We start from the raw sequence: 19,188 nt of genomic DNA on the forward strand, positions 1-19,188 counted from the left end.
CAACAGTGTCATCGGGGTCTACAGTGACTGCTTTGAGTATTGTATTGCTCTGTATTGTGCCGCAGTGACTGTTGTCCTTGACGGCACTGTTGGGTTTCGTGCTAGGCGTATTCTAGCAGGAAACCCAACAGTGTCATCGGGGTCTACAGTGACTGCTTTGAGTATTGTATTGCTCTGTATTGTGCCGCAGTGACTGTTGTCCTTGACGGCACTGTTGGGTTTCGTGCTAGGCGTATTCTAGCAGGAAACCCAACAGTGTCATCGGGGTCTACAGTGACTGCTTTGAGTATTGTATTGCTACATTGTGCCGCAGTGACTGTTGTCCTTGACGGCACTGTTGGGTTTCGTGCTAGGCGTATTCTAGCAGGAAACCCAACAGTGTCATCGGGGTCTACAGTGACTGCTTTGAGTATTGTATTGCTATATTGTGCCGCAGTGACTGTTGTCCTTGACGGCACTGTTGGGTTTCGTGCTAGGCGTATTCTAGCAGGAAACCCAATAGTGTCATCGGGGTCTACAGTGACTGCTTTGAGTATTGTATTGCTACATTGTGCCGCAGTGACTGTTGTCCTTGACGGCACTGTTGGGTTTCGTGCTAGGCGTATTCTAGCAGGAAACCCAACAGTTTCATCGGGGTCTACAGTGACTGCTTTGAGTATTGTATTGCTCTGTATTGTGCCGCAGTGACTGTTGTCCTTGACGGCACTGTTGGGTTTCGTGCTAGGCGTATTCTAGCAGGAAACCCAACAGTTTCATCGGGGTCTACAGTGACTGCTTTGAGTATTGTATTGCTACATTGTGCCGCAGTGACTGTTGTCCTTGACGGCACTGTTGGGTTTCGTGCTAGGCGTATTCTAGCAGGAAACCCAACAGTGTCATCGGGGTCTACAGTGACTGCTTTGAGTATTGTATTGCTACATTGTGCCGCAGTGACTGTTGTCCTTGACGGCACTGTTGGGTTTCGTGCTAGGCGTATTCTAGCAGGAAACCCAACAGTGTCATCGGGGTCTACAGTGACTGCTTTGAGTATTGTATTGCTACATTGTGCCGCAGTGACTGTTGTCCTTGACGGCACTGTTGGGTTTCGTGCTAGGCATATTCTAGCAGGAAACCCAACAGTGTCATCGGGGTCTACAGTGACTGCTTTGAGTATTGTATTGCTACATTGTGCCGCAGTGACTGTTGTCCTTGACGGCACTGTTTTTTTTTATCAACAGTGGACAAAGTCCGAACACGTTGGCGTTCGATCAAGGACCGCTTCAACAGTGATGTTCGTGCTGAGGGCCAGGTTCGCAGTGGATCTGCGTCAAGGACCAGAACTAGATACCGTCACTATCACGCGTTGCAGTTCCTAAGACCGGTCCTTGCCACAAGATCGTAAGTATTATACATTTTGGGTTTTTATTTTTATTAATCTGTGTTTTTCTAATCCACAGCTGATGCTTCTTGTAAAGGCATGGTAGTAATGATTTTCCTTTCTTCCACAGCACCTGGAGCAGCACCCTGCAACCTGGCCCTGGAGCGGTCCTTCCTCGGACGTCCTCTGACCCGTCCCAGCCATCCGACAGCCAGGAAGCACCTTGCAGGTCAACCACACACACAGCTGGTGACCAGGAAGCTGGGCCATCAGGTGTTCCCCTGTCCCAGGTCTCTGCCACTGGTTATGCGGGCACTACCCGCCAGCGGCAGAGGGCCTTGGACAGGAATGTCTTGCCCGAGTTTATGCATTTGAGCGAGACATTTAATTCCAGCCTCAAGTCACTGTCCGACAGAGTTGAAAGCGGTTTTGCACTCATGGAACGTGGTTTTAACCACTTTGAACACCGCTTCAATTCTGTAGAACAGCGCCTTGACCGTCTGGAGGCCGACCTCAACAGACCAGCACACCATTTTTTTAGTAAGATTGAAAAGGGCATGGCGGAACACCTTAGTCCTGATCAACAGCTGAATGTGCTGCAGGCCTGCAACAATGCTTTCTTGCAGGCTATGCAGCATAATCGGTACGGTCAGCAGTCAGTGGTGTCCTTTCCACCTGTGCCACCATTGACTCGCTTCACCTCACTACCGACTTGTGCTGCATACCACTGCACGGACACCTCTATTCAAAGCCAGGACACCCACCGTTACACCACCACAAGTCTGAGTGCAGCTGGTCACTTCACCGACACCACCATGGCAAGCGCTGCTCCTGTCTGGAGCACCACCGCCAATCCCATGCATGCGTGGAGCTCAGCCACCACTAGGCAAACATGGAACAGCCCTGCCGCTACAACAACATGTAGTAGCCCTGCCACCACCACTCTGCAAACCTGGGCCATCACTGCCGCCACCAGTCCTCCTGCAAGGACGAGCACTGACAACGAAGAGCAGCAGCAGCCACCTCAGCAGCAGCAGCCACCTCAGCAGCAGCAGCCACCTCAGCAGCAGCCGCCACCTCAGCAGCAGCAGCCACCTCAGCAGCAGCCGCCACCTCAGCAGCAGCAGCAACCACCTCAGCAGCAGCAGCCACCTCAGCAGCAGCCGCCACCTCAGCAGCAGCCGCCACCTCAGCAGCAGCCGCCACCTCTGCAGCAGCAGCCGCCACCTCAGCAGCAGCTGCCATACCAGCAGACGGGGGACCTACATTCCATATTTGCCCCTACTTCAAGGCGAAATCAATCAAGGCGGGCATTGGGCCAAAGTCGGTCCAGGCACACAAGCCTACGGCGACATGCCATTACAACTAATGTACCTGAACAGATTTCCTCTCCTACAAGTGTTCCAAGTTTAATTCCCTTAACTGGACTACCTTCCCCCACAAGTTTTGTTGCCCCTTCCCCTCAAACACCGTCTTCAACTGCAAGTGTTGCATATTCCCTGCACACCCCCAAATTGAAACCATCTGCCCCCAAACGCCGTAAAAAATAATTTTTAGTTTTTTTTTTGTGATAAAAAATAAATTTACATTTGTGGTTCACCATTAATAAGTTTCATTAATGTTGTTTGCGCCGCTCACACACACTGATGGGTAAATACATGTTAAAAACCAACCCAAGGGCTAGTATAGTCATATGTGAAATAACATGGACTAGTATAGTCATTCCAAGGCCTAGTGTAATAACTCTAGTTTTACCAAATAGAATCTGGTTTCATGAAAAACAAACTGTTGAAACTTGTCTAAAAAATAAGTTTCTTTCTAGTTTCACCAGTTTGTTTTTTGTGAAACAAGATGCTAGTTGTTAAAAATCGAGTTATTACAGTAGGCCTTGGTATGACTATACTAGGCCGTGGTATTTCACATATTACTATACTACTAGCCCCAAGGCCTACTATACTCATATTTGAAATACCACGGCCTAGTATAGTCATTCCAAGGCCTAGTGTAATAACTCTACTTTTACCAAATAGAATCTGGTTTCATGAAAAACAAACTGTTGAAACTTGTCTAAAAAATAAGTTTCTTTCTAGTTTCACCACTTTGTTTTTTGTGAAACAAGATGCTAGTTGTTAAAAATCGAGTTATTACAGTAGGCCTTGGTATGACTATACTAGGCCGTGGTATTTCACATATTACTATACTACTAGCCCCAAGGCCTACTATACTCATATTTGAAATACCACGGCCTAGTATAGTCATTCCAAGGCCTAGTGTAATAACTCTACTTTTACCAAATAGAATCTGGTTTCATGAAAAACAAACTGTTGAAACTTGTCTAAAAAATAAGTTTCTTTCTAGTTTCACCACTTTGTTTTTTGTGAAACAAGATGCTAGTTGTTAAAAATCGAGTTATTACAGTAGGCCTTGGTATGACTATACTAGGCCGTGGTATTTCACATATTACTATACTACTAGCCCCAAGGCCTACTGTACTCATATTTGAAATACCACGGCCTAGTATAGTCATTCCAAGGCCTAGTGTAATAACTCTAGTTTTACCAACTAGAATCTATTTTCAAACTGTTGAAACTTGTCAAGTTTCACCCGTTTGTTTTTTGTGAAACAAGATACTAGTTGGCCAAAATCGAGTAGGCCTTGTTATGACTATACTAGGCCGTGGTATTTCACATATTACTATACTACTAGCCCCAAGGCCTACTATACTCATATTTGAAATACCACGGCCTAGTATAGTCATTCCAAGGCCTAGTGTAATAACTTGTAATGGAGCAGATTACATGAGCAGATTACATTCATCCACTCAATGCTGACTTGTATTCCCCATGGACTTTCATTGGGGTTGGGTTTTGAGGGTTGTGTTTTGAGAAAATCACATACTTTGTTTTAAACTAGTTGCACAATTTTCTCTTGAAAAAAAATGGTTTCCTGATTCATGGCCTGCAGCTTTGTTCATTCCAATATATTTCACGCAGACTAGCAATGCTGCATTTTAACTCGTATGTGTATTTACCTGCCCAGGTGTGTGAACATAACAAAATTCAGTTATACATGGGAAGTTTTTTAATTAATTGGAGTTTAAAAAATATAGTGCACTCAGTAATGGTATCAAATAAGGATTTTTATTACCATAAACAACAACATTACACCATTTCATCTTGCCAGTGCACCCGTCCTACATCAGAAATAAAGTAGGCCGCAAATTTGTCCCTCATTTGGCCAACTTCAACGGATGACCTGAGAGTGTGCTGAGTGAATTCAGGCAATGGGTTAGGAGCATCATCGTCCAGTTCAAAGGTCGGGTGCTCTTTAGCCATCACAAAGTTATGTAGAACCACACAGGCCTTCACCACCTCATCGACTGTTTCAAGTTTAAGATTAATGGCCGTGCCCAGAATTCGCCATCTGGAAACAAGAATCCCAAAAGCACACTCGACAGTTCTTCTGGCCCTGGTCAGCCTGTAATTAAAAATTTTTTTGGTGTGGTCCAAGTCCCGGCTGGAGTAGGGTTTCAGTAAGTTTCCGCACATTTGAAAAGCCTCATCGCCAACCATTACAAAGGGCAGTGGCGGAGCTTCGGTGTGAGGAAGAGGCCGTGGCATAGGGAAATTAAATTGGTTGCCATACAACCTCCGGCCCATGTCTGAGTTTTTAAAAGCCTGCGAGTCATTACCACGGCCAAATGCTCCAATGTCCACTGCTACAAACATACATCCGGCATCCGCAATTGCAATGAGTACTATTGAAAAGTACTTTTTGTAATTATAGTACTCAGATCCCGTTCTTTGGGGTTTGATGATCCGTATGTGTTTCCCATCAACAGCTCCCAAACAGTTGGGAAAATTGCATACTGTCCAGAATTTGTCAGCAATTTCCATCCACTTTTCAGCGGTGGGCAGGGGCATAAATTCTGGGCAAAGAACATTCCAGAGAGCCCGGCAGGTGTCAGCAACAATTCCAGACAAGGTAGAGATTCCAATACGGTACTGGAAGTGTAGTGAGGATAGGGTTTCTCCAGTCGCCAGGAATCTGTGAACAGACAAAGAAGTAAAATTAATATTTATGTATATTATTTTTAAAAACTATAAAAAAAAATATTAGTACATTCACGAAAACTAATTACCCAAGGTTTTGAATACTAAATTTACAAAAAAAAACATCAGACCACACCCCTTTGTTTTTAAAACATACCGTAATGTCACCAGTAGCCGTTCCTCAGGAGGAATCGCACGACGGAGCTGTGTGTCCTGTCTCCGGATGGATTGTTGGACACGAGCAAGCAAATCCATGAAACTTTCGTGGGACATCCGGATATAATCAGTAAATTTCTCCGGGTTTGCACGTAGCTCGCTGTAGAGGGTGTGGTATGCCCCACGGCTCTCCCGGAGTTCAACAATCGGATGATTCCACATACGCCGCCGTCTTCGCTGCCTCTCTCTCTTCCTTTGTTCATGGCAAGCAACTGCATACGCCTGAGCCATCGCGATGTCCAAATCCAAGTTGAAGTGAAAACTCTTCCAGTGCAGATCCATGGTCACGAGAAGAATCAAGCAAATGTGAAGAATACTGTAGACAGGGTCTATATATATTAACATACCACACCCACAATGAAGTCCCATTGGTCTTGTGTGTTGTTGAATGGTTGTTTTTTCTTTTTTGTGGGTTTTTCCAAAATCTGTAAAAAAACGCAAACGCACAAAAAACGCATACAAACGCGCAAAAACGCTGCGTTTTTTTCCTGCATGCGCATTAAAATGCTGGAAAAAAATGCAGCGTTTGTATGCATTTGTATGCGTTTTTTTAATGCGTTTTTTTGCGGGAAAAACGCGCTGCAAAAAAAAGCAAGTGTGAAACTAGCCTAAGTTAAAAAAAGCCAACTATTAAATAAGAGCTTTATCATAAACCAAGACCTTTTATCAGTCTAAGTAATTGTAGGAACAAATCAAGATAGCAATGGTTACAATGACCAACATCTGAGTCCCGAAAGCTATGATTACAAGACTGTAATGAAAATCCATATTTTCACCATTTCTCCTGAACGCTCCTTTCGTAATTGATTATTTTCGTTTTTACCCAGTCTCCTCTTATAAATGTTATTCCGGCTTCTCTCCCAACTCTACGACATGTGATGAGTCTGAGACTGAATGCCTTGGAGATCGATGTATGACCGTCTGCCAATACACTGTCAACAGTGAGTACAAGCCTTGTTTTGCTGTTACTAAAATTGCAGAATTACCATTTCCGCTTTTTTATGATATATATTTACTTATTTTACAGATGGGAGAATGTTTAAGTCAATAATGAAAGGTTGTGCCAATGAAACTCTATGTGGAGCCAAGGGCTCAGCATGTGGGGAACATATCAATTATCGATTTGATGCGAATTGCTGTTCTGGAAATTTATGCAATTCTGATGGATATAAACGTAAGTGTCAGATTGCAAATAATAAAGGTAATGGAATAACTGATAATGAAATACTTAGAAGATAAAATAATGCGGCACTCACCATGTTGCAGAAAGTCTCAAAAAATCCTTTATTACACCTCTAGGGTGTAGGCATTTGAGTCTGGAAAGAGGGCTTAAGAGGAAAGCGGAGAGTGCAGGACTGGACGACGGCCAATTCGCGTGTTACCGCTTCAACGGGTCCAGGTGAGTGAATTAGTGCAGTCATTTCCTTTTTCAAGGTGTAGAAAGAAACTTACACATGTGTGGCATACAAAATAAAATCACATATTGACTGCAACAGGTATCTACTCATTATTCACAAAAATACAGGCGTATCGCGAAACAAAAACATTATAAATCACAAAAAGACAGACAAATCTACTCTATCATTTAATCCTAATGGACCTTGTGCATTTGTTTTTAGGATCCATTTAGCTTCATGTTGTAATAATATCTTATTGTGATTACTACCCTGTGGGGGATACTGCACTACTTCCATCCCTGAAAATTTTAACAATTCAGGATTTGCGTTATGTTTTCTCTCATGTGTTGTATTAACCATAGAGAGCCCTTCCCTGATAAAATGGACCTGTAATGGTCTCTAAATCTAGTAGTGAGAGGTCTAATCGTTTTTCCTATATAGAAAAAGGCACACGGGCATAAGAGAACATATACCACATACTGGGTTTTACATGAGTTAAAATCTGTCACCAAATGTGTGAAAGATCCAATATGTAACAATTTACATGTGGTGTGGAGATAACAGCTAGCACAATTTACACATTTATAATTCCTTTTAGGCTTATTCTTTGTTAACCAATTGTCCTCTGTGTGTAATAAATGATAATGCACTAGTACATCTCCGACATTTTGGGATCTCCGATCAGAAAACTTTGGATTAACTGCGCTAATTTTATGTAAATCTTTATCAGTTTTTAAAACATGCCAATGCTTTCGAATTGTGGCATGAATTAATTTATCAAGTGGACTGTGCTTGAAACTAAAAATAAGTAGTGAGAAAACAAACCCGGTCACAAGGAGCATGAGGGACACAGTTGAGCTGGTGAAATAAGTCTTCATTTATTGGTATCCACAACGCGTTTCGATGGAACAACTCCGTCTTCCTTAAGTGGCATTTCCGGTTTCCCTATCTTATCTGCCCACCACCAGCTTGGCGCTCCCTTGAGACCGTCTATCTGACTCTGCCTGAAACTAAAAATAAATCTTTGTGTCTCTTGATTACTTTGCTTATTTTTATTCCGTGTAACAGATGTATGAGTAAATTCATTAATCCGTTTGTGTGATTCTTGTAATATGTATTCAGTGTAACCTCTTTCAATAAAGCGACTTGTGAGTTCCTCAATTTGTTGATTAAGGCTATGTGCCCACGGTGCGTGTTAAAACGCACACCAAAAACCGGACTCCTTCCCAGAAATCGCGCGATTTTGCCGCGATTTTCGTGTGCGATATTCAAGCACTTTGCAAGCGATTTGAAGCATCGCTTGGAAAGTGATTGACAGGTTGGTCACACACTCGTCAAACATAGTGTTTGACAAGTGTGAGCAGCTTTTTACTATTGAGGCCGCCTATGCGGCCTCAATAGTAAAAGATAGAATGTTAAAGTGCTAAAAAAATAAAAAAATCGGTGTATATTTACCTTCCGGTGTCCCGCGCTGCCATCCCGGGCCCCAGCGTTCCCAGTAATGCCATGCGAGACCTGTGATGACGTAGTCTCGTGTTGTTATAGCGATCTCGCGAGACCGCTAGAGTCACGCGAGACTACGTCATCACAGGGCCTTGCCGCAAGGCATTACTGGGAACGCTTAGGCCGGGAAAGCAGCGCGGGACGTCGGAAGGTAAATATACCCCGATTTTTTTATTTTTTATTCTTTTTTTTTACAGGGGTATGGTACCCAGGGCCTGGAGGACAGTCTCCTCTCCTCCACACCATGGGTACCAACCGCACATGAGATGCTTAACTTCCTGCATGGTGGGCATAGCCACATGCGGGAAGTAAGCGATTCTCATGCATTCCTATGGGTGCGGAATCGCAGCAATTCTTTGCGATTCTGCACAAAAGAATGAGCATGCTGCGATTTTTTCCGCGATGCGATTCCGCCACGGAAAAAGCGCAGCATTAGCACAGCATGTGCGGAATGCCATAGGAATGCATGGGGGGCATTCTGTACACGATTTTTAAACGTTTTTGCTGCATTTTTGTGCTGAAAATCGCGGCAAAAACGCTTAAAAATCGCTACGTGGGCACACACCCTAAAACAGATGTAAGGCTGAGTTCACACGTGGCTTTTTTTCGCGTTTCCGCGGTGGTTTTAACCGCGCGATTTTGCCGCGAAAACGCGAAAAATAAGCATCCCATGCATTCCTATGGGATTCCGCAATGCTGTGGTAATGCTGCAGTTTTTACCGTGGCGGAATCGCTTCGCGGTAAAAAACGCAGCATGCTCATTATTTTGCGGAATCGCGGCGATCCCGCACCCATAGGAATGCATTGTTCCGCTTATTTCCTGCATGTGGCTGTGCACAACATGCAGAAAGTAAGCAGAACATTTGTGGATGGTACCCACGGTCCGGAGGAGAGGAGACTGTCCTCTGGGCTTTGGGTACCATATCCCTGTAAAAAATAGAATTTAAAATAAAAAATATTGTTATTCTTACCTTCCGGCGTCCCGCGCAGCCTTCCCACCTCTCTCCATGCTCTCGTTCCCAGTAATCCTTTGCAAAAATGCCCGCGATGACGTCCGTTCTTGCGGGATCGCGAAGTCTCGCGGTCATTCGCGCGACGTCATCACGAATTACCATGAGACGTCGCGATCCCGCGAGAACGGACGCCATCGCGGGCATTTTCGCAAAGGATTACTGGGAACGGCTGTGCAGGACGCCGGAAGGTAAGAATAACACCATTTTTTATTTTTTTTTACATTCTATCTTTTACTACTGATGCTGCATAGGCGGCCTCAGTAGTAAAAAGTTGGTCACACTCGTCAAACACTATGTTTGATGAGTGTGACAACCTGTCAATCAGCTCTCCAAGCGATGCTACAGATCGCTTGGAAAACGCTAGCATTTTGCAAGCTAATTACGCTTGTAAAATGCTAGTTTTTCCGCGGGAAAATCGCGGGAATTTAAAATGCGATTTTCCCGCGGAATGGAATTCCGGAATTCTCGCGGTAATTTCCACGAGAGTTCCGTTACGTGTGCACATAGCCTAATTGTTATTTAATTTTCGTAGATGTAACATTTGGCTGTATGGTAAACCTGTTTTGGTATGAGTTGGATGGGCACTTTTATAATGTAGCAACATATTTGTCGCCGTAGGCTTTCTGTATTTTTTAGTAACAATATAATCCTCTGATATATGAATTTTGACATCCAAAAATTCTAGAGTGTCACCTCCAAAACATGAAGTAAATCACGTTCTATGTATTGCTTTCAATCAAATACGTCACAAAATCGGAAAAATCTTTCTGTTCCGTCCCAAATTATGAAAATATCGTCCACATACTTTAAGTACATACGGATGTGCTTCAAATAGGGTTAATTATATTTGTGACGTATTTTTCTTCAAAAACCGTAAGAAATAAATTCACAAAAACGCATGCTACCAGCGTTCCCATTGCTGTATTGACTTTTTGTAGATACCATTGATCTAAAAATTTAAATGCATTATGTTTTAATACAAATTGTAATCAGTCTGTCACAAACCTTATGAAGTCTGAAGTTTTATTAGTGTTTTCCAAAATTTTTCTTATGTTATCAATCCCTGTTTTTTTGTGGTATTTGTGTGTACCAGACCTAGGCAAAGTGCGGCCCTCAGGCCATATCCGGCCCTCTGGCTGTCTCAGTCCGGCCTGCGGACTGAGACTGCCGTGGGACTGGAAACCAGAGATCCACAGGCCGCACCGTTCACTGTCTCCATCTGCATTGACTTCTTTGGTGGAGGAGTGGCCTCCAGCCACTTCCTCCACCAATCAGTGTGTGAAACAGCTGACGCGATGACATCATTTCATCTCATCAGCTGTGTATAGGAGTCATACAGGGAGGCTGTGTGGGGCTCATGCAGTGTATATAGTGAGGCTGTGTGGGGCTCATGCAGTGTATATAGGGAGGCTATGTGGGGCTCATGCAGTTATATAGGGAGGCTGTGTGGGGCTCATGCAGTGTATATACAGGGAGGCTGTGTGGGGCTCATGCAGTGTATATAGGGAGGCTTTGTGGGGCTCATGCAGTATATAGGGAGGCTGTGTGGGGCTCGTGCAGTGTATATAGGGAGGCTGTGTGGGGCTCGTGCAGTGTATATAGGGAGGCTGTGTGGGGCTCGTGCTGTGTATATAGGGAGGCTGTGTGGGGCTCGTGCTGTGTATATAGGGAGGCTGTGTGGGGCTCGTGCTGTGTATATAGGGAGGCTGTGTGGGGTTCATGCATTGTATATAGGGAGGCTGTGTGGGGCTCATGATGCATATGGGAGAGGCTGTGTGGGGCTCATGCTGCATATGAGGGAGGCTGTGTGTGTTGACACTTCAGGTGTGATATGAGGCTCCGGTAAACTTAATAATATGCTCAAATGTATTTGAATTTTTTCAGGCGTGTTTACCATAAAGCCTAGAGTACTTATGGATGCAGGAATTTCACCTTCTAATTTAGTTTGATTATCAGTTGTTTTGAGATTATCGAATGTTTTCCTTAAATGTAATTTTCTGACCCCATTAATTTGATCTATTTTGAAGTCCACTAAATTAAAAGGCTCAGGTTAACAAAAATTGAACCCTTTTGATAGTACAGTTATGTGGTCATCAGTTAGTTATCTTGGAGTCAGATTAACAATTTGATGCTCTTGACTGATAGAAGTTACTTTCTCCAGGATACTTGTTTTCGCTTCTTCCCTTCGTTTGCGGCTTTTACCTCCTCTCCTTGTTTTCTTTCTAAAGAGAACGATGCACTTGAACTTTGAGGTAATGAATAATTAAACACCTTCATTTGTTCTTCTTGTGCACTGGAGTCGGAATCCGTTGTCCATCCATGTACATTTGTCCGTTTTTTATTTAAAGTCTTCATTTTGCGATTTCTTTTATAATTCATGCATTTTTTATTCCATGAAAAAATTTGACCCGTTTCATAATCTTGTTTATAGCATAAAAATTTGTCTTTCTTCTTTTGCTTGATCTGAATTTGGGTCAAAACTAATTTCTTTTCCAATTTTTTCAAGAAATTAGAATCCTGGTTTTCAGTTAAACGTGAATGTCGTTCACTTTTTGCTTTATCCAGTTTATATAGCTGTTCAGTTAGTTTGGCATATTCTTCTTTCATTCCTTGATGTAATCGGGTGTAATAAATTTTGTGAGCATTGCAAAAGAATTTCATCCTATTGTTTTGGGAATAATGCATCATCATAAAATTGTGAAATCTCTTTGTAGACTCAGAAACCCCTTGTTACACGTCACACTCAATGTAAGATTTTAACAATTTGATGGTCCAAAATTGTCATTTCTTTTTCTGCCAAAAAATGAATTTTAGTTTGAAGGGATTTAGTGCTTAGAATTTGTAACTCATCTTTGCGATTACAGTCCGTAAAAAACTATCTCGCATCCTCGCACCCTGCCAGTAATCCATTAGTATCCGCTGTGGATTCAGCGGGATCCATTATTCCGTCTGTTTCCATAGGAGTGAAACACCCTTGAGACCAACTCTGTGCTCTCATGCAACAAGTATAAATGTCTCAATGGAAGAAAAAAAGTGAACTGCAACGGAGCCAAACAGCAGCCTCATGCCTTTAAACTGATAATCCTCTATTTAACTGAATTCCTACAGCACATGAAACAATATCATGGTGCTCAGCAATAAAATAGACATGTCCTTGCAAATACTTAGAAGTATTTCTTTGGTACAGTATACCAAAAATACATAAGTCCAAAACACAACCACCAAGGAGCCCCATCATATCGGGTGTCAACTCTCCAACAGAACCACTGTCCCAATATCTTGATTGGCTACTCAAGCCACTCTCGGAACAGATTCCATCATTTATAAAGGATTCGGGGGATTTCATAAAGGCGATTTCAGAAGTCGCATGGCAAACTAGTTTTTCATTAGTTTCAATTGAAGTAGAGAATCTGTACACACGAATACCACAAAAAACAGGGATTGATTCCATAGGAAAAATATTTGGAAAACGCTAATAAAACTTCAGAATTCATAACCTTTGTGACAGACTCGATAGAATTTGCATTAACACATAATGCGCTTAAATTTTTATATCAATGGTATCTACAAAATATCAGGACAGCAATGGGAACGCTGGTCGCATGCGTTTTCGCATATTTATTTCTTGCGTTTTTTTGAAGACAAATATGTCACAATATAATTAACCTTTTTTGAAGTACATCCATATATAGTTATGGTATGTGGATGACATTTTCATAATTTGGGGCGGAACAGAGAAAGATTTTTCCAATTTTGTAATGTATTTGAATTAAAGCAATACAGAGAACATGCAATTTACTTCATGTTTTGGAGGTGACACTCTAGAAATTTTAGATGTTAAAATTCATATATCAGAGGGTTATATTATTACTAAGGAATAAAGAAAGCCTACGGCGTCAAATATGTTGCTACATTATAAAAGTGCCCATCCACCTCATACCAAAACAGGTTTACCATACTGCCAAATGTTACGTCTACGAAAATTAAAAAACAATGACATCTGTTTTAATCAACAAATTGAGGAACTCAAAAGCCGCTGTAATGACTGCTGCAGAGCAGTAGCGCCCAACCTCCACCAGGGGGTGCTGGTGGAGGAAAGACGTTATCCTTTCAGCGAAACACCACAGTGCCGCAGCGCAGGCACCACTAGGTGGCGGGAGAGTAGTCATACAAGCCGGGTCAGCAACGGAGAAGGAACGCAGTACCAGGGAAACAGCAAAACACATGGTCGGATACAAGGCAAAGTAATCAGAGCCAGTCGGGAGCTGAGATACCAGAGACGGGAGACAGTCAAAACAGGTCAGAGGACAAGCTGGGTCAAATACCAATGGGTCACAGTATGGGGAGCAGGCACAAGACGAGTAGGGTAACAGGAGAGGGCAGACACGGGAACTTAGTAAATGGGCAGAGGAGAAATCAGGGTGTAACGGGTCAACTGCTCAAGCCGGGGCAGGAACTATAACTGATGGTGCCTACCGACAACAGCAGACTGAAACTGCAAAACAGGTCCCAAAGTGAGGCAGAGAAAGTTAACCTCCGCATGACGAAGCCGGGGAGATGATAACAAAGAACAAAGCCCGACCTGGATCATGACAGTCGCTTTATTGAAAGAGGCTACCCTGAAAAAATATTACAAGAAGCACACCAACAGGTTAATGAATTTACTCAGACATCTGTTACACAGAAATAAAAATAAACAACATAATGAAGAGACACAAAGATTTATTTTTCGTTTCAAGCACAGTCCACTTGATAAATTAATTCATGCCACAATTTGAACGCATTGGCATGTTTTAAAAACTGATAAATATTTACATAAAAATAGAGCAGTTAATCCAATGTTTTCTTATCAGAGATCCCAAATTGTTGGAGATATACCAGTGCATAATCGATTATTACCCATAGAAGACAATGGGTTAACAAAGAATAAGCCTAAAAGGAATTTAAAATGTGTAAATTGTGCTAGCTGTCATCTCCACATCACATCTAAATTGTTACATATTTGATCTTTCACACATTTGGTGACAGATTTTATCTTGTGTTAAACACAGTATGTGGTATATGTTCTATTATGCCCATGTGCCTTTTTCTATTTAGAAAAACGATTAGACCTCCCACTACTAGATTTAGAGAACATTACAGGTCCATTTTATCAAGGAAGGGCTCTCTATGGCTAATAATATTAATAATAATAATAATAATACATTTTATTTCTATAGCGCCGACATATTCCGCAGCACTTTACATTTCAGAGGGGACTGGTACAGATGATAGACATTACAGCATAACAATAATCACATAGATCATAACAGATACCAAGAGGAATGAGGGCCCTGCTCGGAAACTTACAATCTATGAGGGAAAAAGGGGAGACACGAAAGGTGGGTGGGAACAATTGCCCTGATTGTTTGGACCAGCCATAATGTTAAGTGTGTAACAGTACGGACACAGAGGGCTAATAGATGCATAAAGCATGTGGGAACATGATACGGGGAACCTGGCTATGGTAAAACTTTTGACTGTGCCACACAGGGATAGTTAGGTTAATGTGTTGAGGCGGTAGGCCAGTCTGAATAAATGAGTTTTCAGGGCACGATTAAAATTGTAGGGATTGGGGACTACTCGTATTGACCTGGGAAATGCATTCCAAAGAATTGGCGCAGCACGTGTATAGTCTTGGAGATGGGAGTGGGAGGTTTTGATTATTGAGGATGCTAACCTCAGGTCATCAGCAGAACGGAGGGCACGGGTAGGGTGGTAGACTGAAACAAGGGAGGAGATGTAGGGTGGTGCTGAGCCATGGAATGCTTTGTGGGTGAGGGCAATAAGTTTGTACTGGATTCTGGAGTGGATGGGTAGCCAGTGTAAGGACTGGCAAAAGGTAAAGGAATCGGTGTAACGATTGGTGAGGAATATGATCCTGGCAGCAGCATTCAAGACAGATTGGAGGGGGGGAAGTTTGGTAAGAGGGAGACCGATTAGAAGAGAGTTACAGTAGTCCAGAGGAGAATGAATAAGAGAAACAGTATGAATGCTCATCGTCACACAATAAGAGAAAAAAGAATGGATCTACCTGTGGCAAAACATTTCTGTATCCCTGATCACAGCAGCGTGGATATGAAATTACTGGTATTGAAAGGTAACTTCAATTCTCAGAGAGAGAGACGAGTTTGGGAGTACAAATTTATGACGAACTTTGACACTCTCAGTGCTGGAATGAATGTGTCGCATGGATTTATGTCTTTTTACATCAATTAAGGAATTTCCTTTTAAAACCGTGTGGGGGCATCACAACACAGAACTAGACCCCAATCAGAGGACCATAAAACATCCGGACTCCTTATCTATGAACTGGTCCAATGTTTATATTTATGCTTCTCCCTCTCCCATATTGATAGTTCTGCTTCACGTCACTTGTCTTATCTATTGCATTTTTTCTAGGCTGTATTGTGCATAAATATGTGACTTCAGATTTTGTATTAGTCTAGCCTGATGAAGAGACCTGAGTAGTCTCGAAAGCTTGCAATGTGTTACCATCTTTTCAGTTAGCCTTTAAAAGGTATCAACTACTGAGGACTCTCAATCCTGAATATTTTTCTAAGAGAAACAGTAAGAATTTTTGCAGAGTCAAAGGTAAGGAAAGGTCGAATTCTAGAAATGCTTTTGAGATGCAGATAACAAGAGCGAGCCAGTGATTGGATGTGGGGGGTGAATGAAAGCTCAGAGTCAAATATGACCCCAAGACAGCGGGCATATTGCTGGGGAGTAATAGTGGAACCACACACGGAAATGGCAGTGTCGGGTATAGGTACATTAGTAGAGGGAGGAAACACAAGGAGTTCAGTCTTTGACAGGTTAAGTTTCAGATATAGTGAGGACATGATGTTAGACATAGCATTTAGACAATCGCCGGTGTTTTCTAGAAAGGCTGGCATGATGTCAGGAGAAGAAGCGTATAATTGGGTGTCATCAGCATAGAGATGGTACTGGAAACCAAATCTACTGATTGTTTTACCAATAGGGGCAGTGTAGAAGGAGAAGAGGAGGGGGCCTAGAACCGATCCTTAAGGAACCCCAACAGTAAGGGGAAGATGAGAGGAGGAGGAGCCAGCAAAAGATACAGTAAAAGAGCGGTCAGAGAGATAGGAGGAAAACCAGGAGAGAACGGTGTCCTTGATGCCGATAGAGCAGAGCATAGTGAGGAGGAGCTGATAATCCACCATGTCGAATGCTGCAGAGAGATCCAAGAGAATTAGCATGGAGTAGTGACCGTTAGATTTAGCTGTTAGTAGATCATTAGAGACTTTAGTGAGGGCAGTTTCAGTAGAGTGTAGAGAGCGGAAACCGGATTGGAGAGGGTCGAGAAGAGAGTTATAAGAGACATAGCGGATCAGACGGGAGTGGACCAGGCGTTCCAGGAGTTTAGAGATGAAGGGAAGAATAGAGACAGGTCTATAGTTAGCGCCACAGTTTTGGTCGAGGGATGGTTTTTTAAGTAGTGGATGTATGATGGCATGCTTAAATAAGAAGGGAAAGATACCAGAAGAGAGAGAGGTTAAATATTTTAGTTAGGTGAGGGGTGACAGCAGGGGAAAGGGACTGAAGCAGATGTGACGGAAATGGGTCACTGGTGCAAGTGGTTGGGCGAGAAGATGCAAGGAGCCTGATTACTTCTTCTTCTGTGACTGGTTCAAACTCAGAGAGTGAGCTAGATGCAGTGGGGGAGGGAGGACAGTGCATGGTATGTGATGATTGGGAGATAATTTTCTGTCGGATATGATCAATTTTTTCTTTGAAGTAATTGGCCAGATCGTCAGCTCGAAGCTCTGTGGTTTGGGCCCGCACTCTTGGGTTGAGCAGGGAATGAAAAGTGTCAAAGAGACGTTTCGGGTTATTGGACAGTGAGGTGATGAGCGAGTTGAAATAGGTTTGTTTGGAGAGGTGAAGGGCAGTGTTGTAAGTTCTAAGCATGAACTTATAATGGATGAAATCTTTGTGTAGATTGGATTTTCTCCATAGACATTCAGCACACCTGGAGCACCGCTGCAGGAAATGTGTTTGCAGGGTGTGCCAGGGTTGTTGCTGTCTTTGTCGTGTTGTTCTATGTATAGGAGGTGCAAAATCATCCAGGGCAGTTTGAAGTGTTTCATTGTAATGCTTCAGTGCAGAATCAGGACATGAGAGGGAGGAGATAGGGGCCAATGAAGACTGCAAGTTCATCGTAAGTTTCTGGGTGCTAATGGCCTGTATGTTTCTATAAGTATGGACAGTGGGGGTGACCTGAGCGGCCTGGCAGTTCTTGATAGAGAATGAAAGAAGGTTATGATCAGAGAGCGGGAGAGGGGAGTTTGTGAAATCATCCACTGCACAAAGCCGAGAGAAGACCAAATCGAGGGAGTTTCCATCTTCATGCGTTGGAGAATTAGTAAGCTGCGAAAGGCCAAATGAGGAGTTTAGAAATAAAAGGTGAGTAGCAGATGGGGAGAGGGGAAGAGCATTGGGGATGTTGAAATCGCCCATTATGAGGGTAGGGATGTCACAGGAGAGAAAATGTGGAAGCCAAGTGGCAAAATGATCCAGGAACTGATGGGAGGGGCCGGGAGGACGATACACTACCGCCACTCGCATAGAGAATGGGGTGTAGAGTCTGACAGCATGGACCTCAAAAGAAGGGAAGAATAGTGAGGATACTTGAGGGATAACCTGAAAGGTACATTTTGGTGATAGAAGCAGACCAACGCCTCCACCTGCTCTTTTGTCTGATCTTGGGGTATGAGAGAAGTGTAATCCCCCATATGAAAGAGCAGCAGCAGCGGTAGTGTCTGACTGCTGGATCCAGGTTTCAGTAAGAGCCAGGAGGTTAAGAGAATTAGAAAGGAAGAAGTCATGGATGAAGGAGAGTTTATTACACACTGAGCGAGAATTCCAAAGGGCACAATTAAGAGAGACAGAAGGCATGCAGGGAATACTAATAAGATTAGAGGGGTTTCTGAGTGTAGCAGTTGGGGGGTTTGACTTTCTATAACATGGGGGACCAGGGTTGGGAGCAATGTCTCCTGCGACTAGGAGAAGGAGGATAGAAAGAGTGAGCAGATGGTTGAGTGATTTGTGGGAGCATCTGTTATGTTGAATGGTGGGACTGAATGGATCTGTGCAATTTAACAATGTGAAAAGAGTGTGAGTGCTATACATAGGAGAGAAAAAGAGTGATGGGCCGATATGGATGGAGTGTAGAGAATTAATGCTAGGGCGGTGGATGTGTGTGAATGCAGCGGCCAGGATATAAATTACACAAATGCATATGGTATATATTTGTTGTTCTCCAAATGTACAGGGAATAGATGTATATAAATGTCTTACCTGTCTCCTGCCCTGTCTAACTGCAATGTTATAACTGCCAGTACTTTGATAAACTGTACTTCGATAAAGTGTGCATAAATGCTCCCCCAAGCTAGGTCTGAATATATAGGAATCTAAGGCTTAGATTTTTTTTTCTCTCTCTCTTCTCCTTAATCAATCAAACTAAACTAAGACAGCAGGGCACAATAAAGGTAGTTATCAGACAAACCAATTTCCAGGCCTACATGCCTCATAAACCACTTTGAAAAGTTTCTTGACCTCAGAGCAAAAGGGGACAAGCAGAGTAAGGC

At 43.0% G+C, this 19,188-nt stretch overlaps 1 protein-coding gene across 4 annotated transcripts in view; it reads left to right on the forward strand.

Moving 5' to 3' along the window:
- Nucleotides 1-19,188, forward strand: part of LOC141085276 (phospholipase A2 inhibitor and Ly6/PLAUR domain-containing protein-like) — a 100,291-nt gene that overhangs the window by 75,441 nt on the left and 5,662 nt on the right. For all 4 annotated transcript variants that reach the window (XM_073570555.1, XM_073570554.1, XM_073570556.1 and 1 more), the window contains 2 exons: nucleotides 6,453-6,566; nucleotides 6,653-6,799. In XM_073570555.1, the coding sequence (XP_073426656.1) occupies nucleotides 6,453-6,566; nucleotides 6,653-6,799 (261 nt within the window). The remainder of the gene's footprint in view (nucleotides 1-6,452; nucleotides 6,567-6,652; nucleotides 6,800-19,188) is intronic.

Source organism: Dendrobates tinctorius, unplaced genomic scaffold (genome assembly GCF_039654945.1).
Source record: "Dendrobates tinctorius isolate UK_male_01 unplaced genomic scaffold, ASM3965494v1 ptg000028l, whole genome shotgun sequence".
Classification (NCBI taxonomy): Eukaryota; Metazoa; Chordata; class Amphibia; order Anura; family Dendrobatidae; genus Dendrobates; species Dendrobates tinctorius.